Here is an 18,814-nt window from a genome sequence, read left to right as displayed (position 1 = left end):
TGTATTGCTTCGGTCTGTTCTGCTTGCTATTGAGGCCATTGATGGCAGGCCCCTTCAGCCTGCACTCGTTACTCAGAAAACCGCTCCATTATCCATGGCTGTTGGAGCTCTCCATTTTGAAACCCTTCAGTTCCAGGTGATAAACCTCTCTGCATTTTCCGGTTGTTCTGGGTTATCCCTGGCTCCAAAAGCACAATCCCAGTCTAGACTGGCGCAGGTCCAAAATTTTGTCATGGTCCCCGCAATGTATTTCCAATTGTCTTCGGAAACCAGTCAAAGTCTTGTGCACTTCTTCGATATCTCAATTGCCAGAGGAGTACAGAGAGTTCCTAGACGTTTTTAACAAGGTGCGTGCCGGTACGCTGCCTCCTCACTGGTCTTACGATTGTGCCATAGACCTGCAACCCGGAGCCATTCCTCCTTGGGCCGGGTTTACCCTCTGTCTGTTGCAGAGAATTGTGCTATGGAGGAGTATGTTGCCGATGCTCTGTCCCGGGGGATCATCCACAAATCCTGCTCTCCTGCAGGCGCTGACTGGCTTCTTCTTTGTGAAGAAAAAGGGTGGCGAGTTAAGACCATGCATCGATTATAGGGGTCTTAATCATCTTACCATTAAGAATGCTTACCCTATTCCGCTCATTACAGAACTCTTTTACCGCCTCAAGGGAGCTAAGGTCTTTTCTAAACTTGATTTGAGAGGAGCATACAATCTCGTTAGGATTAAGGGGGGGCCACAAATGGAAAACAGCATTTAACACCAGGAGCGGGCATTATGAATATCTTGTAATACCCTTTGACCTATGTAATGCTCCAGCTGTTTTCCAGGAATTTATTAATGATGTCCTACGAGATATGTTGCAACAGTTGTTGTGGTGTACTTAGAAGATATCATCATATACTCGCCCACTCTTGAAGCTCATCATTCCGATGTTACACGGGTACTTCAGAGATTACGTGAGAACGGCCTGTTTTGTAAACTCGAGAAATGTGAGTTCCATGAGACTTAAGTAACCTTCCTAGGTTATGTAATCTCTGTTGCAGGGTTTTCCATGGATCCTGACAAGTTGTCTGCAGTCCTGCAGTGGCCTCGCCCAGTTGGTCTTCACTCTATTCAACATTTTTTGGGCTTTGCCAATTACTATAGGAAGTTTATTAAAAACCTTGGTCAAACCTATCACTGACATGACCCGTAAGGAGAATGATCCACTCCGTTGGTCACCTACTGCCATTAAGGCCTTTGATAGTCTTAAGACTGCCTTTGCTGCCACTCCAGTTCTGGCTCATCCTAACCCTGTCCTGCCTTTCATTCTTGAGGTTGATGCGTCTGAGACTGGAGTAGGTGCCCTCTTGTCTCAACGTCCTACGCCTGATGGTTCCTTGCATCCGTGCAATTTCTTCTCTAAGAAATTGTCTCCGGCGGAGTGCAATTATGAAATTGGCGACAGGGAATTACTGGCCATAATTTTGGCACTCAAGGAATGGAGGCAACTTCTCGAGGGTACTAGAATACCAGTGCTCATTGTTACTGACCACAAGAATTTGACTTATCTATCCGACGCAAAACGTTTGTCGCCCAAACAGGCCAGATGGGCGCTATTTTTGTCTTGGTTTAATTATGTGGTCTCCTACCTGCCTGGTAGTAAGAATGTTAGGGCTGATGCCCTCTCTCGACAATTTTCGCCTCTGTCCAAGGAGGAGTCTGTACCTATTCCAGTTATACCTCCTGACCATATTTTGGCTACCATACGTACTAATTTGACTTCTCCCTTGGGGGAGGAGATCCTGGCTGCACAAACCAATGCACCTCCTGAGAAACCTAGTGGTAAGTGCTTTGTTCCTGAGAATCTTCAAACTAAACTTTTGCACACCACTATCCTTAAGCCGCAGGTCACCCGGGCAAGAACCAAATGATTTGGTCTGTCACTCGACAATTCTGGTGGCCAGGTTTTCGTTCTGATGTTGCCGCGTATGTTGCTTCCTGCTCAGTCTGTGCACAGAATAAGACTACTTGACATCTTCCTGTGGGTCTTCATCAACCTATTGCTAATGGTGAGCGTCCTTGGACACATCTTTCCATGGACTTCATTATCGAGCTCCCTGTTTCCAATGGCAATACTGTTATCCTAATGGTGGTTGACCATTTTTCTAAAATGTCACATTGCATTCCCTTGAAGAAGCTGCCTACCACTCAGGAACTTGCTTCAATTTTTGCCCCGGAGGTCTTCCGTTAACATGGGTTACCCAAGGAAATTGGCTACCCCGGTCCGAGTCTGTTTGTCTCCAGATTTTGTTCCTTTTGTGCTCAAATGGGGATCCAGCTTTCATTCTCCTCGGCATATCACCCTCAATCCAATGGGCTGCGGAATGGTCTAATCAAGCTCTGGAACAGTTCCTCCGTTGCTATGTCTCAGATCACCACAATAATTGGTCTGAACTGTTACCTTGGTCGTAATAGTGCTATTAATGCTTCCTCCCAGTTATCCCCGTTCATGGTGAATTATGGGTTTCAACCATCCTTGTTGTCTGATTCATTCATGTCTCAGGGATTCCCGGCTTTGGAGGAGCATCTCAGGCAACTCCGTTCCATGTGGGTGCAGATTCAGGATTGCCTTCATCATGCAGCACCAAAAGTTCCAGGCTGATCGTAGGCATCTGCCCGCGCCTTCCTACCAGGTTGGTAAGAGGGTTTGACTGTCCTCCTGCAACTTGAACCTTTGTGTGCCTTCCAATAAACTGGCTCCCGTTATGTTGGTCCTTTTCGAATACTCCATTGGGTCAATCCTGTGGCCTACACTCTTGACCTTCCTCCTGCAATGCGCATCTCCAATGTTTTTCATGTCTCCCTCTTGAAACCATTGGTTTGTTATCGGTTTACCTGTGTGTTGCCTCGTCCCTGTCCTATCTCTGTTGACAACCATGAAGAATATGAGGTCAGCAGCATTACTGAATCTCGTATGTCCAGGGGCCGCATATAGTATTGGTTCACTGGAGGGGCTACGGTCCGGAGGAGCATTCATGGGATCCCTTCCTCTGATGTTCATGCTCCCCGCCCTCCCTCCATGCTTTCCATGGCCCGTTTCTCCAATAAGCCTGTTGTCCTCCCGCGGGAAGGGTCATTGAGGGGAGGGTACTGTCAGGTTTTTTTTTTCCTGCTTTGTTTGCCATGTACTGCTGGCAGCCATTTTACTCACCTCTTACTGAATCTGGTGCAGAGTGTCTGATGCTGCTAATTTCTGCACGCTCTCTTATGGCCGGACTGGTGTACATCATCCGTGTGAGACAGGTTGCAGTCTCAGAATTGTGATGTCATCACTTATTATTTAAAGGGCCTCTGTTCACTATGCTTTGCCCTTGCGTAGTCTCAGTCCTGTTTGAGAGTTCCTGTGTATTACCTGGCTGTCTGACGTCTCTCCTGGTTCCTGATTCCTGGCTTGTTCCTGACTCTGCTGTTCTCCTTGTTTCTGATTCCGGCTCGTCTGACTACTCGCGCTTGGCTCCTGACTCGGCTCGTCTTGACTACCAGCTCTGGCTTTGACTCCTGGCTTGTTATTTGACTTGTTGACTTTTATTATTTTTTGTTATATAATAAAGGTAGTGATTATTTTTGCACTTCTCGTCTCAGTCTGATTCCTGGCACCCTGACAATTCCTCAGACAAAGGTCACCTTTTTAGGTTTACAGATAGATTCAGGGTCCATGGACTGTCTTTAACAGACAAGGAGACAAATGAAATTGGTTTCTGCCTGTCGAAACCTTCAGTCTTTGATCATTCCCTTCAGTGGCCTATGTGCATGGGAGTTTTAGGTCTCATGACTGCAGCATCGGACGTTAACCAATTGCTCGTTTTTCATAGAGGACCTCTGCAGCTTTGCATGCTGAATCAATGGTGCAGGGATTATACTCGGATATCACAGTTAATATACTTAAATCCCAACATTCAACTCTCTCTGTCCTGGTGGTAGTCCATCATCGGGTTTTTCAAATGGCCTCTTTTGTTCGCCCTGCCTGGACTGTGATTCCAACAGATGCAAGTCTCACAGGTTGAGGAGCTGTCTGGGGGTCTCTGACAGCACAAGGAGTTTGGAATCCTCAAGAGGCGAGGTTACCAATCAATAATTTTAGAAACTCCCTGCTATTTTCAGGGCAGCAATTTTAAACAACTTTTTAAATTCAAAATGGAATGCTTTATATTAATCTTTACAGTTTAAAGGACCAGTCAACACAGTAGATTTGCATAATCAACAAATGCAAGATAACAAGACAATGCAAATAGCACTAGTCTGAACTTCAATGAATAGTAGATTTTTTTTTTGACAATTTTAAAAATTATCGTCTATTTCCACTCCCCCTGTACCATGTTGACAGCCATTAGCCAATCACAAATGCATACACGCACCATGTGACAGCCATCAGCCCAATCACAAATGCATATACGCTTATTCTGTGAATTCTTGCACATGGCTCAGTAGCCAGCTGGTGACTTAAAAGGTTTAAATATAAAAAGACTGTGCACTTTTTTTTTAATGGAAGTAAATTGGATGCTCTATCTGAATAATGAAAGTTTAATTTTGACTTGAGTGTGTCCCTTTAATTTTAACTTTACGGTCTAGTTGTGGAGAGGTAAAAAACATAATTTATCTGATAAATTTATTTCTCTTTGTAGTATATCCAGTCCACGGATCATCCATTACTTGTGGGATATTCTCCTTCCCAACAGGAAGTTGCAAGGGGATCACCCACAGCAGAGCTGCTATATAGCTCCTCCCCTCACTGCCATATCCAGTCATTCGACCGAAACAAGCCGAGAAAGGAGAAACCATAGGGTGCAGTGGTGACTGTAGTTTAATTAAAATTTAGACCTGCCTGAAAAGGACAGGGCGGGCCGTGGACTGGATACACTACAGAGAAATAAATTTATCAGGTAAGCATAATTATGTTTTCTTTTGTTAAGTGTATCCAGTCCACGGATCATCCATTACTTGTGGGATGCCAATACCAAAGCTAAAGTACACGGATGATGGGAGGGACAAGGCAGGAACTTAAACGGAAGGAACCACTGCCTGTAGAACCTTTCTCCCAAAAACAGCCTCCGAAGAAGCAAAAGTATAAAATTTGTAAAATTTGGAAAAAGTATGAAGGGAAGACCAAGTTGCACGCCTTGCAAATCTGTTTAACAGAGGCCCTCATTTTTAAAGGCCCAGGTGGAAGCCACAGCTCTAGTAGAATGAGCTGTAATCCTTTCAGGAGGCTGCTGTCCAGCAGTCTCATAGGCTAAACGGATTATACTCCGAAGCCAAAAGAAAGAGAGGTTTGCCGAGGCCTTCTGACCTCTCCTCTGTCCAGAGTAAACAACAAACAGGTTAGATGTTTGGCGAAAATCTTTAGTAGCCTGTAAGTAAAACTTCAAGGCACGGACTACGTCTAGATTATGCAAAAGACGATTCCTTCTTTGAAGAAGGATTAGGACATAATGATAGGAACAACAATCTCTTGATTTGATATTCTTGTTAGAAACCACCTTAGGTAAAAACCCAGGTTTTGTACGGCAGAACCAACTTTATCTGAATGAAAGATCAGATAAGGAGAATCACAATGTAAGGCAGATAACTCCGAGACCTCTTCGAGCGAGGAAATAGCCATCAGAAAAAGAAAGAACTTTCCATGAAAGAAGTTTGATATCAATAGAATGAAGGGGTTCAAACGGAACCCTTTGAAGAACTTTAAGAACCAAGTTTAAGCTCCATGGAGGAGCAACAGGTTTAAACACAGGCTTAATTCTAACTAAAGCCTGACAAAATGCCTGAACGTCTGGAACTTCTGACCCCCAGACGCTTGTGTAAAAGAATAGACAGAGCAGAAATCTGTCCCTTTAAAGAACTAGCTGATAATCCTTTGTCCAAACCCTCTTGGAGGAAGGACAATATTCCTAGGAATCCTAACCCCTACTCCATGAGTAATTCTTGGATTCACACCAATGAAGATATTTACGCCAATCTTGTGGTAAATTTTCCTGGTGACAGGCTTTCGTGGCTGTGTATTAAGGTATAATTACTGACTCGGAGAAGCCCACGCTTTGATAGGATCAAGCGTTCAATCTCCATGCAGTCAGTCTCAGAGAAAGTAGATTCGGATGATTGAAAGGACCTTGTATTAGAAGGTCTTGTCTCAGAGGCAGAGGTCCCATGGTGGAAAGGATGACATGTCCACTAGGTCTGCATACCAGGTCTGCATGGCCACGCAGGCGCTATCATATCACCGATGCTCTTTCCTGTTTGATTTTGGCAATCAGACGAGGGAGCAGAGGAAAACGGTGGAAACACACAAGCCAGGTTGAAGAACCAAGGCGCTGCTAGAGCATCTATCAGTGCCGCTTCTGGGTCCCTGGACCTGGATCCGTAACAAGGAAGCTTGGCGTTCTGGCGAGACGCCATGAGATCCAATTTCGGTTTGCCCCAACGGAGAACCAATTGAGCAAACACCCTCGGATGGAGTTCCCCATTCCCCCGGATGAAAAGTCTGACAGACTTAGAAAATCCGCCTCCCAGTTCTCTACACCTGGATATGGATCGCTGACAGGTGGCAAGAGTGAGTCTCTGCCCAGCGAATTATCTTGAGACATCTGACATCGCTAGGGAACTCCTGGTTCCCCCTTGATGGTTGATGTAAGCCACAGTCGTGATGTTGTCCGACTGAAATCTGATGAACCTCAGTGTTGCTAGCTGAGGCCAAGCAAGAAGAGCATTGAATATTGCTCTTAACTCCAGAATATTTATTGGGAGGAGTTTCTCCTCCTGAGTCCATGAAACATGAGCCTTCAGGGAGTTCCAGACTGCACCCCAACCTAGAAAGGATGGCATCTGTTGTTACAATTGTCCAATCTGGTCTGCGAAAGGTCATACCCTTGGATAGATGCGGCCCGCGATAACCCACCAGAGAAGAGAATCTCTGGTTTTCCTGATCCAGATTTAGTAGAGGGGACAAATCTGTGTAATCCCCATTCCACTGACTGAGCATGCATAATTGCAGCGTCTGAGATGCAGAGCGCGCGAATGGCACTATGTCCATCGCCGCTACCATTAAGCCGATTACTTCCATGCTACATGAGCCACCGTGGGGCGCGGATGGAGTGAAGAACACGGCAAGCATTTAGAAGTTTTGATACCTGGACTCCGTCAGGTAAAATTTTCATTTCTACAGAATCTATTATAGTCCTAGGAAGGAAACCCTCGTGAGAGGAGATAGAGAACTCTTTTCTTCGTTCACTTTCCACCCATGCGACCTCAGGAATGCCAGAACTATCTCTGTATGAGATTGGCAATTTGAAAGCTTGACCGCACTGTATCAGGATATTGATCCAGGTAAGGAGCCACCGCTATGCCTCGCGGTCTTAGGACCGCCAGAAGTGAGCCCAGAACCTTTGTAAAAATTCTTGGGGCTGTAGCCAACCCGAATGGAAGAGCTACAAATTGGTAATGCCTGTCTAGAAAGGCAAACCTCAGGAACTGATGATGATTCTTGTGAATCGGAATGTGAAGGTAGGCATCCTTTAAGTCCACTGTGGTCATGTACTGACCCTCTTGGATCATGGGTAAAATGGTTCGAATAGTTTCCATCTTGAATGACGGACTCTAGAGGAATTTGTTTAGGATCTTTAAATCCAAAATTGGTCTGAAGGTTCCCTCTTTTTTGGGAACCACAAACAGATTTGAATAAAACCCCCTGTCCTTGTTTCCGTCGCGGAACTGGATGGATCACTCCATTACAAGGAGATCTTGTACGCAGCTTAGGAATGCCTCTTTCTTTATCTGGTTTGCAGATAATCTTGAAAGGTGTAAATCTCCCTTGTGGAGGAGAAGCTTTGAAGTCCAGAAGATATCCCTGAGATATGATCTCCAACGCCCAGGGATCCTGAACATCTCTTGGCCACGCCTGGGCGAAGAGAGAGAGTCTGCCCCCTACTAGATCCATTGTCGGATAGGGGGCCAATAGGGGGCCGCTCCTTCATGCTGTCTTAGAGGCAGCAGCAGGCTTTCTGGCCTGATTGCCCTTGTTCCAGGACTGGTTAGGTTTCCAGGCCTGCTTGGATTGAGCAAAAGTTCCCTCTTGTTTTGAAGCAGAGGAAGTTGATGCTGCACCTGCCTTGAAATTTCGAAAGGCACGAAAATTAGATTGTTTGGCCTTTGATTTGGCCCTGTCCTGAGGAAGGGTATGACCCTTACCCTCCAGTAATGTCAGCAATAATTTCTTTCAAACCAGGGCCCGAATAAGGTCTGCCCCTTGAAAGGAATGTTGAGTAATTTAGACTTTGAAGTCACATCAGCTGACCAGGATTTGAGCCATAGCGCCCTACGCGCTGGATGGCGAATCCGGAATTCTTAGCCGTTAGTTTAGTCAAGATGAACAATGGCATCAGAAACAAATGAATTAGCTAGCTTAAGAGTTCAAAGCTTGTCAACAATTTTCAGTCAATGGAGCTGTATGGATGGCCTCTTCCAGGGCCTCAAACCAGAATGCCGCCGCAGCAGTGACAGGCGCAATGCATGCAAGGGGCTGTAAAATAAAACCTTGTTGAATAAACATTTTCTTAAGGTAACCCTCTAATTTTTTATCCATTGGATCTGAAAAAGCAAACTGTCCTCAACGGGGGATAGTGGTACGCTTTGCTAAAGTAGAAACTGCTCCCTCCACCTTAGGGACAGTCTGCCATAAGTCCCGTGTAGTGGCATCTATTGGAAACATTTTTCTAAATATAGGAGGTGGGGAAAAGGGCACACTGGCCTATCCCACTCCTTACTAATAATTTCTGTAAGCCTTTTAGGTATTGGAAAAACATCAGTACTCACCGGCACTGCATAGTATTTATCCAGCGTACACAATTTCTCTGGCACTGCAATTGTGTCACAGTCATTCAGAGCAGCTAATACCTCCCCAAGCAATACACGGAGGTTCTCAAGCTTAAATTTAAAATTAGAAATCTCTGAATCAGGTCTTCCCGATTCAGAGACGTCACCCACAGACTGAAGCTCTCCGTCCTCAGGTTCTGCATATTCTCGTCTAACCCCAGAGCTATCGCGCTTGCCTCTCAATTCAGGCAATCTGGATAATACCTCTGACAGGGTATTATTCATGATTGCAGCCATGTCCTGCAAAGTAATCGCTATGGGCGTCCCTGATGTACTTGGCGCCATATTAGCGTGCGTCCCTTGAGCGGGAGGCGAAGGGTCCGACACGTGGGGAGAGTTAGTCGGCATAACTTCCCCCTCGACAGACCCCTCTGGTGACAATTCTTTTATAGATAAAGACTGATCTTTACTGTTTAAGGTGAAATCAATACATTTAGTACACATTCTCCTATGGGGCTCCACCATGGCTTTTAAACATAATGAACAAGTATCCTCTGTTTCAGACATGTTTGTACAGACTAGCAATGAGACTAGCAAGCTTGGAAAACACTTTAAAGCAAGTTAACAAGCAATATAAAAAAACGTTACTGTGCCTTTAAGAGAAACAAATTTTGACAACATTTGAAATAACAGTGAAAAAAGGCAGTTACACTAACAACATTTTTACAGTGTATGTAACAAGTCAGCAGAGCATTGCACCCACTTGCAAATGGATGATTAACCCCTTAATAACAAAAACAGAATAATAAATGACAAAAACGTTTTTTTAAACACAGTCACAACAACTGCCACAGTCTACTGTGATTGTTACCCTCCTCAATCACGACTTTGAAGCCTTTTGAGCCCTTCAGAGATGTCCTGTATCATGCAGAGGGAAGCTGAATGTCTCTGTCAGTATTTTTATCTGCACAGAAAAGCACTAAAATAGGCCCTTCCCACTCATATTGCAACAGTGGAAAGCCTGTTACTAGGCAAAAATCAAGCCAGCCATGTGGAAAAAAAACTAGGCCCCAATAAGTTTTGTCACCAAACATATATAAAAACGATTAAACATGCCAGCAAACGTTTTATATTACACTTTTATAAGAGTATGTATCTCTGTTAATAAGCCTGATACCAGTCGCTATCACTGCATTTAAGGCTTAACTTACATTAATCCGGTATCAGCAGCATTTTTCTAGCAAATTCTATCCCTAGAAATATGTTAACTGCACATACCTTATTGCAGGAAAACCTGCACGCCATTCCCCCCTCCGAAGTTACCTCACTCCTCAGAATATGTGAGAACGGCAGTGGATATTAGTTACTTCTGCTAAGATCATAGAAATCACAGCAGATTCTTCTTCTAATGCTGCCTGAGATGAAACAGTACACTCCCGGTACCATTTAAAAATAACAAACTTTTGATTGAAGTTAAAAAACTAAACTATAATACACCACTCTCCTCTTACTACGTCCATCTTTGTTGAGAGTTGCAAGAGAATGACTGGATATGGCAGTGAGGGGAGGAGCTATATAGCAGCTCTGCTGTGGGTGATCCTCTTGCAACTTCCTGTTGGGAAGGAGAATATCCCACAAGTAATGGATGATCCGTGGACTGGATACACTTAACAAGAGAAATAAAATATAATAAAACTTTACTTTTCCGCACTGTTCCCTACGGCACTTACTGTTACACGAATATGGCTTTTCAGTTCTCTCAGTTCCTGGCGGACTCCCTCGGTGAGCGCAGTCACAGTGTGCTTTGTGGCGCAGTAAAAGTGAGCTAAACCTACACACTGGTAATAATGACCGAGAACACTAGGGGAAAATAAAATATAATTTGACAAAATTAGACAGGTCACAGAGAGTATTCATGGAAATGATGAGATTATATCAAATTTACATTTAAAGAATAACTTTTATTTCGGTCTTATGTTAGTTATGAAGTTGTACAAATACAGCTTGTGAAATTGGGCAGTAAAATTAAGTTTCCATTTAAAAAAAAGCAAATACTGTTGTAGCCAAGTGTTAGTGATGTACACAATAGAATTTCAGATATTATTTTATCACACCACGGACCAATTTCATAACAAACAATTTTACTAAAAAATAAAACACTCAGTGGTGACTAGAACCAAAAAAATAGATCTATAATTAAAAAAAAAAATAGAGAAGGGTAATCATTTTGTAAAAATATCTCAAAGATTTCATATTATTAGAAAACGTGCTTTCTTCTGCTCTGACAATCCCCCCCCCCCCCCCCCCCCCCCCAATTTAAAGAATTGGGTTTTTTTCCAGCAGCACAATGATCCACAACACACAACCAGGTCAATCAAGGTGTGGATGGAAGACCTCCAGATCAAGACCCTGTCACTGCCAGCCCAATCTCCAGACCTGAAGCTGGATGGTCACAAGCTATCAAATAAAGCTGAGCTGCTTGAATGTTTGCATCAGGAGTGGCATAAAGTCACTCAACAGCAATGTGAAAGACTGGTGGAGACCTTGGCCTCTAATTATCAAGGTCTGTCGGACCTGATCCAACAGTGCGGATCAGGTTCGACAGACCTCGCTGAATACGGCGAGCAATACGCTCGCCATATGCAGCATTGCACCAGCAGCTCACAAGAGCTGCTGGTGCAACGCCGCCCCCTGCAGACTCGCGGCCAATAGGCCGCCAGCAGGGGGGTGTCAATCAATCCAATCATACTCGATCGGGTTGATTTCCGGCGAAGTCTGTCCGCCTGCTCAGAGCAGGCGGACAGGTTATGGAGCAGCGGTCTTTGTGACCGCTGCTTCATAACTGCTGTTTCTGGCGAGCCTGCAGGCTCGCCAGAAACACGGGGCATCAAGCTCATTCGGAGCTTGATAAATATGCCCCCTTGTCAAGACGCATGAAGGCTCTGATTGAAAATCAGGGTTATTCCACCAAATATTGAATTCTGAACTCTTGCTAAGTTAAAACATTAGTATTAAAAAATGAATAATAAAAAATAAAAAATATATAGAAAACCCCCCCATTAGTATTGTGTTTAAAAATTAATATGAACTTGTTTTCTTTGCATTATTTGAGGTCTGAAAACACTGCATCTTTTTTTGTTATTTTGACCAGTTGTCATTTTCTGCAAATACTAAATGCTCTAAATGATTTAGATGTTGAATTTTGGAGAAATGTCAGTTTATAGACTAAAACAAAAATGTTCATTTTGCTCAAACACATACCTATAAATAGTAATTTCAGAGAAACAGTGTGGGTTACTAGAGTTCAGAAAGTAATGTTGGCAGAACAGTGTATATCCCAAGTTCCTCCCTTTATGCCTAGTGTGACATTCTCATTGCAAGCCCCTTTAACACATTCAACAATCATAATTATGACTTTAATATAATCACTTATCTGACAAATGACAAAATCCCTAGTCAAGGGCAATGTAAAAAAAGATGACATACAACAGTTTACAAACCTTTCACACACTATGTTTTTATTGGTACACAACAATTAGACATGATTTTCAATCCATACTTTTCTCCTAAGTAATTTGTATTACAAATTATCATTCTATCCAGATGAAGAAGAAATACCAAAAAAAGAGAAAAAAAGAAATAAATAAAAAAATTAATCAGTTGCAAAAAAAAAAAAAAAAAAAAAAAAGGATAATAGAGAAACAGAAGAGGGCAATGGAATGATGATTTAAAGTGGGTTACAGAATCTTGGAGCTTACACAAATGGAGTGTTATAAAGGGACATAATACTCATATGCTAAATCACTTGAATGTGATGCAGCATAACTGTAAAAACCTGACAAGTAAATATCACCTGAACATCTCTGTAAAAAAGTAAAATATTTTACCTCAAAATTTCTTCAGCTCACCAGAGTAAGTGCTCTGTGAGCAGTTATACTTCAGCTGCTGACCAGCTGCAAGTTGACATTTTTTTAGCCAATCAGCGTCAGCAGTGCTGAGGTCATGCATTGTTTTGCTGTGAGCTCATGAGATTTCAAGAATATCTTGTAAGATTTCATAGTAAACTTCCCTAAACTAAATATGAAAATAACATGGCTGTGCCTGCACATGCCAGATGCACGCTCCCTTGCAAGTCCTGGGTCTAGCATCCTGATTGGCTGCTTAAAGGGATATGAAACCAATTTTTTTTTCTTTCAGGATTCAGATAGAACATGCATTTTAACTAACTTTCTAATTTAGTCCTATTATCAATTTTTCTTTGTTCTCTTAGTATCTATATTTGAAAAGCAGGAACGTAAAGCTTAGAAGCCTGCCCATTATTGGTTTAGCACCTGGATAGTGCTTGCTGATTGGTGGCTAAATGTATCATGGCCTACTGGAAGTTCCATTAAAGGGACACTAAACCCAAAATGTTTTTTTTCATTATTCAGATAGAGTTTTAAACAACATTCCAATGTACTTCTTTTATCTAATTTGCTTAATTCTTTCGATATCCTTTGTTGAAGAAATGGCAATACACATGGGTGAGCCAAATAATACGAGGGCATCTATGTGCAGCCACCAATCAGCAGCTACTTGAGCCTATCTATATATGCTTTTCAGCAAAGGATATCAAGAGAAGAAAATGAAGCAAATTTGAAAATAGAAGTAAATTAGAAAGTTGCTTAAAATTGCACGCTCTTTCTAAATCATGAAAGAAAAAAAAATTGTGTTTCATGTCCCTTTAAGCTTTTGTTTATTTTATATAAAATAAATGGCTTTCCTTCCTCTAATGGGAATAATGATGCATCACTTGTAGGTGATTATGAAAAAATATGCAGTTAAGGACTTTATTCAATATACAGTTTCTTAAATGTTGAAGGTCATGTTTTCTTCAAGTAAGCGTAAAAGCTCAGTTCAGAATTAACCTTCAACTAGCTCTAAGCCTGCTGAGGCTAATGTTTCAGTTGTGAAGCTGCTGAGTCCTCAGATGGAGATTTTTTTTCATGATGATCGGGGTCTACCTCTGATCATGAATCATAATCATCCTCTTTTTTGTTACAAGTTGAACAGAATTGTTCACTTTTAAAGGATATTACTTTAGATGTTAAAGTAGATGGGGATAAACCTGTTAATGGTTTAGATACTATTTTTAAGCCTATGTTAAATCTCCTCAAGTGTTTCCTATTCCTGATATAGTCTCTGAGATAGTTTCCAGAGAATGAGCTAAGCCTGGTATTCCTTTTAATTCTTCGTCAAGGTTTAAGTAAATGTCGTTCTTTATCGGCTTCTAACATTGAGTATTGGGAAACTGTTCCCAAAGTGGATGGGGCCATTTCTACCTTGGCTAAAAATATTACTATTCCTTTGGAAGATAGCTCTTCCTTTAAATACCCTGTAGATAGGAAGTTAGAATCCTTCAATAGGAGGGCTTTTCAGCAAGCAGGATATATTTTTAGACCAACAGTTTCTATTGCCAATGAGGCTGCTGCTTCTTTTTTGGCTAATTAGTCTTTTTTGGACATATTTTTGTGAAGAATCCGTTAGCAAAGATTATTTTTAAACCTTTTGGAGTTGCTTAAAATGTGCTAATGCTTTCATTTGTGAAATTAATGCTAAAAGTATGTATTTTGCAGTACTTTCCAGAAGGTCTTTATGGGGAAAATATTTTTTTGGTTCTGGTTTGGTGACTTTAGGTAAAGGGACTTTTTTTTTTTTTTTTTTAAGTAATTTTTATTGAGGTAGAATGGCAAACAAAAATTCAATTTCTAAAAGAAACATCATGGCAACATGCCCATTTGACATACATCAAGATTTATATATTGGGTCCAAACAAACATGTCTGCACAGCTGTAGAATTTAAGTATATCGTAAGCAAAAGGCGCCTTGGTTAGCCATGTATATTACCTCATTTTAACTAAGTACATTCTCAGGAGGACAAATAACACAAATTAAAACAACTAACTTAGAATAAGCCTAATTACAATGACCAAATCATAACCTATGCAGGCTTGTTTTTGTCCTTGATATAGTCCACAAACTTTATAATACCTACAATTTCAATGCATGAACCTCCCAACCATAAAAAGGCTTCTCCAAAGCCGTCCACAGCTGTGTGCAAAACATAGGAGGGTTATATATGTGGTAGAGAGAAGGGCAGAGACTCCCTAACTCTGCCGGAAATTGCGGAGGGTTTTGGGGGGGGGAGGGGGGTACATAGATGAAGTCGCTGCAGATGTTGTCAGAGCAGACGATGCTTCTAAATTGTAGTGGTCCTGTTTTGGACCTCTAGGTTAAGGAAAACGCTTGCAGTGACATATAACATGTGATTAGGGAATACAATAGCTACACTTAACTTACCCCCTTTCTGAACAGACTAAAGCCCCTTTCGGCTATTTCTTTTGAAAAAGGTCTAAGCACTTCCCCACCTCCTTTTTATATTTTGGCCTCTATCTGACCCTAGACATCTGCTTTATAGAATATAGGGGTTCAATTAATTTCGGCATCCTAAATATATTTAGCCCCATAAATACACCGTAGGGCAGTACCTTGACCAAGCATATATTTTAAAGCTGTAACAATAATTGTAAACAATAAGATGAAGAGCATGTATATTGTGCCATTGACACTATTAGCAGGTTAATGTAGCATTGTAAGTTAACATAAGAACAGTCAAACAATCAAAATTGCAAATAAAGCTTCCACCCCTGGCAAGCAACCCCTATTTCAGCAGCCTGACCCCTAGTGGAGAACAACAGCCTCATTTAATATCAGTAGTATGCTGCATCAATAAGGGGGGAAAAGCATGCATATGAATATAGTTCCCCTCACCTCCCTGTAAAATATAAAGGGTCTGGACAGATCACCCTATCTCGGCCGCTGACAGAGCGAATCTGTATATAGAAATAAGTGTACCTGGGAGGAGGCATACACCTATAATGTAAAACTATTAAGCTTTCCCTGCTGAGCCAATATTCAAACTAAGCACTCCAACTTCCCAAACTAAAGGAAAGAGGGCTCCAAAGCAATAAATGGGGACTGTATTTATAATGAGGAATGCCTAATTAGACAATTGTTTGGAAAGCTTACATCAGCATGATGTCTAGGCAACAATACTGCTACCCTCCTGCTAAGTGCAAAAGTATGCGCCCAGATATACTAAGCCCACCTATGGGGGCAACAATTGTAGTCCATTATTCATTAGGTCATGTATTACATATTCATGAGATTGAACCCTTTAGCGTTAGGAGGTGGCCAGCTAAGACCCCAAATAGGGTGGGCATGGACCCACATAGTCCCAGTATGAAAGGTGTGCTTATACATATTAATCCAATGTAACCCACAGAATTAGGACAGTTCGCAGCCACACAGGATGATGACCAGCAAGATCTGTTGATTGCGGCTGCTTCTCTCGAGCTGGAGAAATCTAGCTCCCTCAACCTATTCCAGACTTAGGGTAATAACAGCCGGTTATCGTTAGCTCAGTATGAAGTAACTTAGTTCCCTCCGCACAAGTCATATAGAGCCTGGCAGGTCTTCCAATTACACTCCCGGCTATGTACCGTGACACCTCCCTTGAAAACTCTGAAGTGTTCGGCAACCGTTCCAGAGCAGTAGGCAGCAAGAGTTCACCTACGCCCCTTTTAGGGGCTATATACAAGGAGCCAGCCAGACAGATGTCTTGTATAGTTCTCCCTGTCTGCTCTCTGCGCGGTAGGATACTGGTTTTCAGGCCATCTGTCCACACTTCCAAAAGTAGTTGCGCACCCAGGTGGCACGGTTAGGGAAAGCAAAATTCTGTCGAACCTCTCACATATTAACCTGTCCTGTTCTTCCATGAGAGCAGCAAAACTTGCAAGGAAGTCCTCCATATTTCAATGTTACCGGGCTATTGCTTTAACGTCCACATGGCTGAGTCTCATAGAACGCACCCGATGCAGTACTCATCCCTGGCATATCCAAGTCTGGTATCTTGGGAGCGTTTCTCCAGTCGTTAGTGCCACCAGTATATGCACCAAATGTTCCAAGATCCTATAGTACACAGAATGTTAGGAGTATTGATGAATTAATCTGTTAATTCAGTTTGATTAGCAGGAGCTCATGAGATATACATCTGGTCGTTACGGCAGCTAGCTCCGCCCCCCCGGTAAAGGGACTTTTCTTTCTCAAAACAAGTGCAAAGGTAAATTTGAAGTGTCAGAAACAAGTTTCCTTTGGCTCTGTCTGGAAGCCAAGTTCCAACTGAAACAAGTCTAAGCAGTCCAAGAAATCTACTCCCTATACCTAGTCTGCGTGAAAGTACGCCCCCGCTCCAGCGGCTCTGGTATGGGACAGGTTATGCCTTTTTCAGGAAGCTTGGTTTCAGTCTGTTCAGGATCCCTGGGTTCTAAATAAACTCTCTAGGGGTTATCAAATAGGTTTCAGAACATGGCCTCCCAGAAGGAGTTTTTTTCTGTCCAGTATTTCCGAAAAACACCATTGAATGTTCAGGCCTTTCTTCAGTCAGATTTGATGGTTTCTGTCCCATTGTTGGAATAGAGAATGGGGTTTAGTCCAATCTCTTCATTGTTCTAAAGAAGGAGATAACTTTCTAACCAGTTCTGGATCTAAAGGCTCTGAACAAATTGTCTAAGCGTTCCTACTTTCAAAATGGAGACTATTCAGACTATTCTACCTTTTATTCAGCAAGGTCAGTTTATGTCCACAATAGATTTAAGGATGCTTACGTTCATGTTCCTATTCACAGGGAACATTAGCAGTTTCTAAGGTTTGCCTTTCTGGACAAGCTATTTCAATTTGCTTATCTACCATTTGGTCTGGCTACAGCTCCCAGACTATTCTAAAAGGTTCTGGGTAACCTTTTGTCTGATCAAAACTCTGGGTATTGTGGTGTTTTCTTACCTAGAGGATATCTTGGTTCAAAGCTCCATCTTTTCATTTAGCAGAATCTCACACCAGCAGACTGTTGTTCCTTCAACTACATGGTTGGAAAGTAAATTTTCCAAAAAGGTTACTGGTTTCTCAGACAAAGGTTGTTTTTCTGGGGGTTCAGATAGATTCAGTTTCCATGAGACTCTCTTTGTCAGAGGGTTGAAGCTGTCTGCTTGTCTAAACCTTTGGTCTCTCTTTTCATCTTTGGTTCTTTGTATGGAGGTGTCAGGTCTATTGGTTGGGGACTCTGATGCTATTAAGTTTGCTCGCTTCCACATGAGGCCTCTTCAGCATTGCATGCTTCTGCAACGGTGCAGGGATAATACGCAGCTGTCTCAAAGGATTCATCTAGATTTCAGAAAAAGACAGTCTCCATTTTGGTGGCCGAATCATCAGCTTATTATGCAGAGAGATTCTTTTGTTTATCTGTGATCACTACACTTTCAGGTTGGGGGGCCGTTTGGGGGTCTCGGCAAGCACAAGGGGTTTGGTCCCCTTGGGAGGAGAGGTAACCAATACATGTTCTAGAACGCTCTGAAATTTACAGAGCCCTTCAGATTTTGCTTCTATTGAAAAGGGAATCTTTTCTTAATATTCAGAAAGACAATGTTACAGCAGTGGCCTAGGTCAATCATCTGGTGGGAACGCACAGTTCCCTAGCCATGAAGGAAGTATCTTTAATTCTTCCTGGGCAGAAGTAAATTGCTGACTCATTTCTGCTGTTTATATTTCAGGAGTGGACAACTAGTAAGCGGATTTTCTCAGTTGTCAATCTCTGCATCCAGGTAAATGGTCCCTCCCATCTGGATGTTTTCAATCAAATAGTATATCTTTGCGGTCTCCCAGAGATAGATCTGATGGTCTCTAGGTTGAACCACAAACTTCCCAGGTACTGTACAAGGTCAAGGAATCTTCAAGCAGTGTTTGTAGATGCTCTGGTGGCTCTGTGGTCATTTCAACTAGCTGATGGTATTTTCCACCTATGGTTCTGCATCCCAGAGTGATTGCCAGAAACCCGTAAAAGGAGGCATTAGTAATTCTGACTGCTCCGGCTTGGTTTTG

General features: G+C 42.4%; 1 protein-coding gene across 1 annotated transcript in view; it reads right to left on the bottom strand.

Annotated features, from left to right (window-relative positions):
- The window catches only part of DHRS11 (dehydrogenase/reductase 11), a 312,134-nt gene that overhangs the window by 38,951 nt on the left and 254,369 nt on the right, over positions 1-18,814 (bottom strand). Inside the window, exon 4 of the mRNA XM_053706834.1 lies at positions 10,573-10,702. Within this exon, the coding sequence (XP_053562809.1) occupies positions 10,573-10,702 (130 nt within the window). The remainder of the gene's footprint in view (positions 1-10,572; positions 10,703-18,814) is intronic.

The sequence above is a fragment of the Bombina bombina genome, chromosome 3, assembly GCF_027579735.1.
Source record: "Bombina bombina isolate aBomBom1 chromosome 3, aBomBom1.pri, whole genome shotgun sequence".
Taxonomy (NCBI): Eukaryota; Metazoa; Chordata; class Amphibia; order Anura; family Bombinatoridae; genus Bombina; species Bombina bombina.
This window is presented reverse-complemented; position numbering and strand designations above follow the sequence as displayed.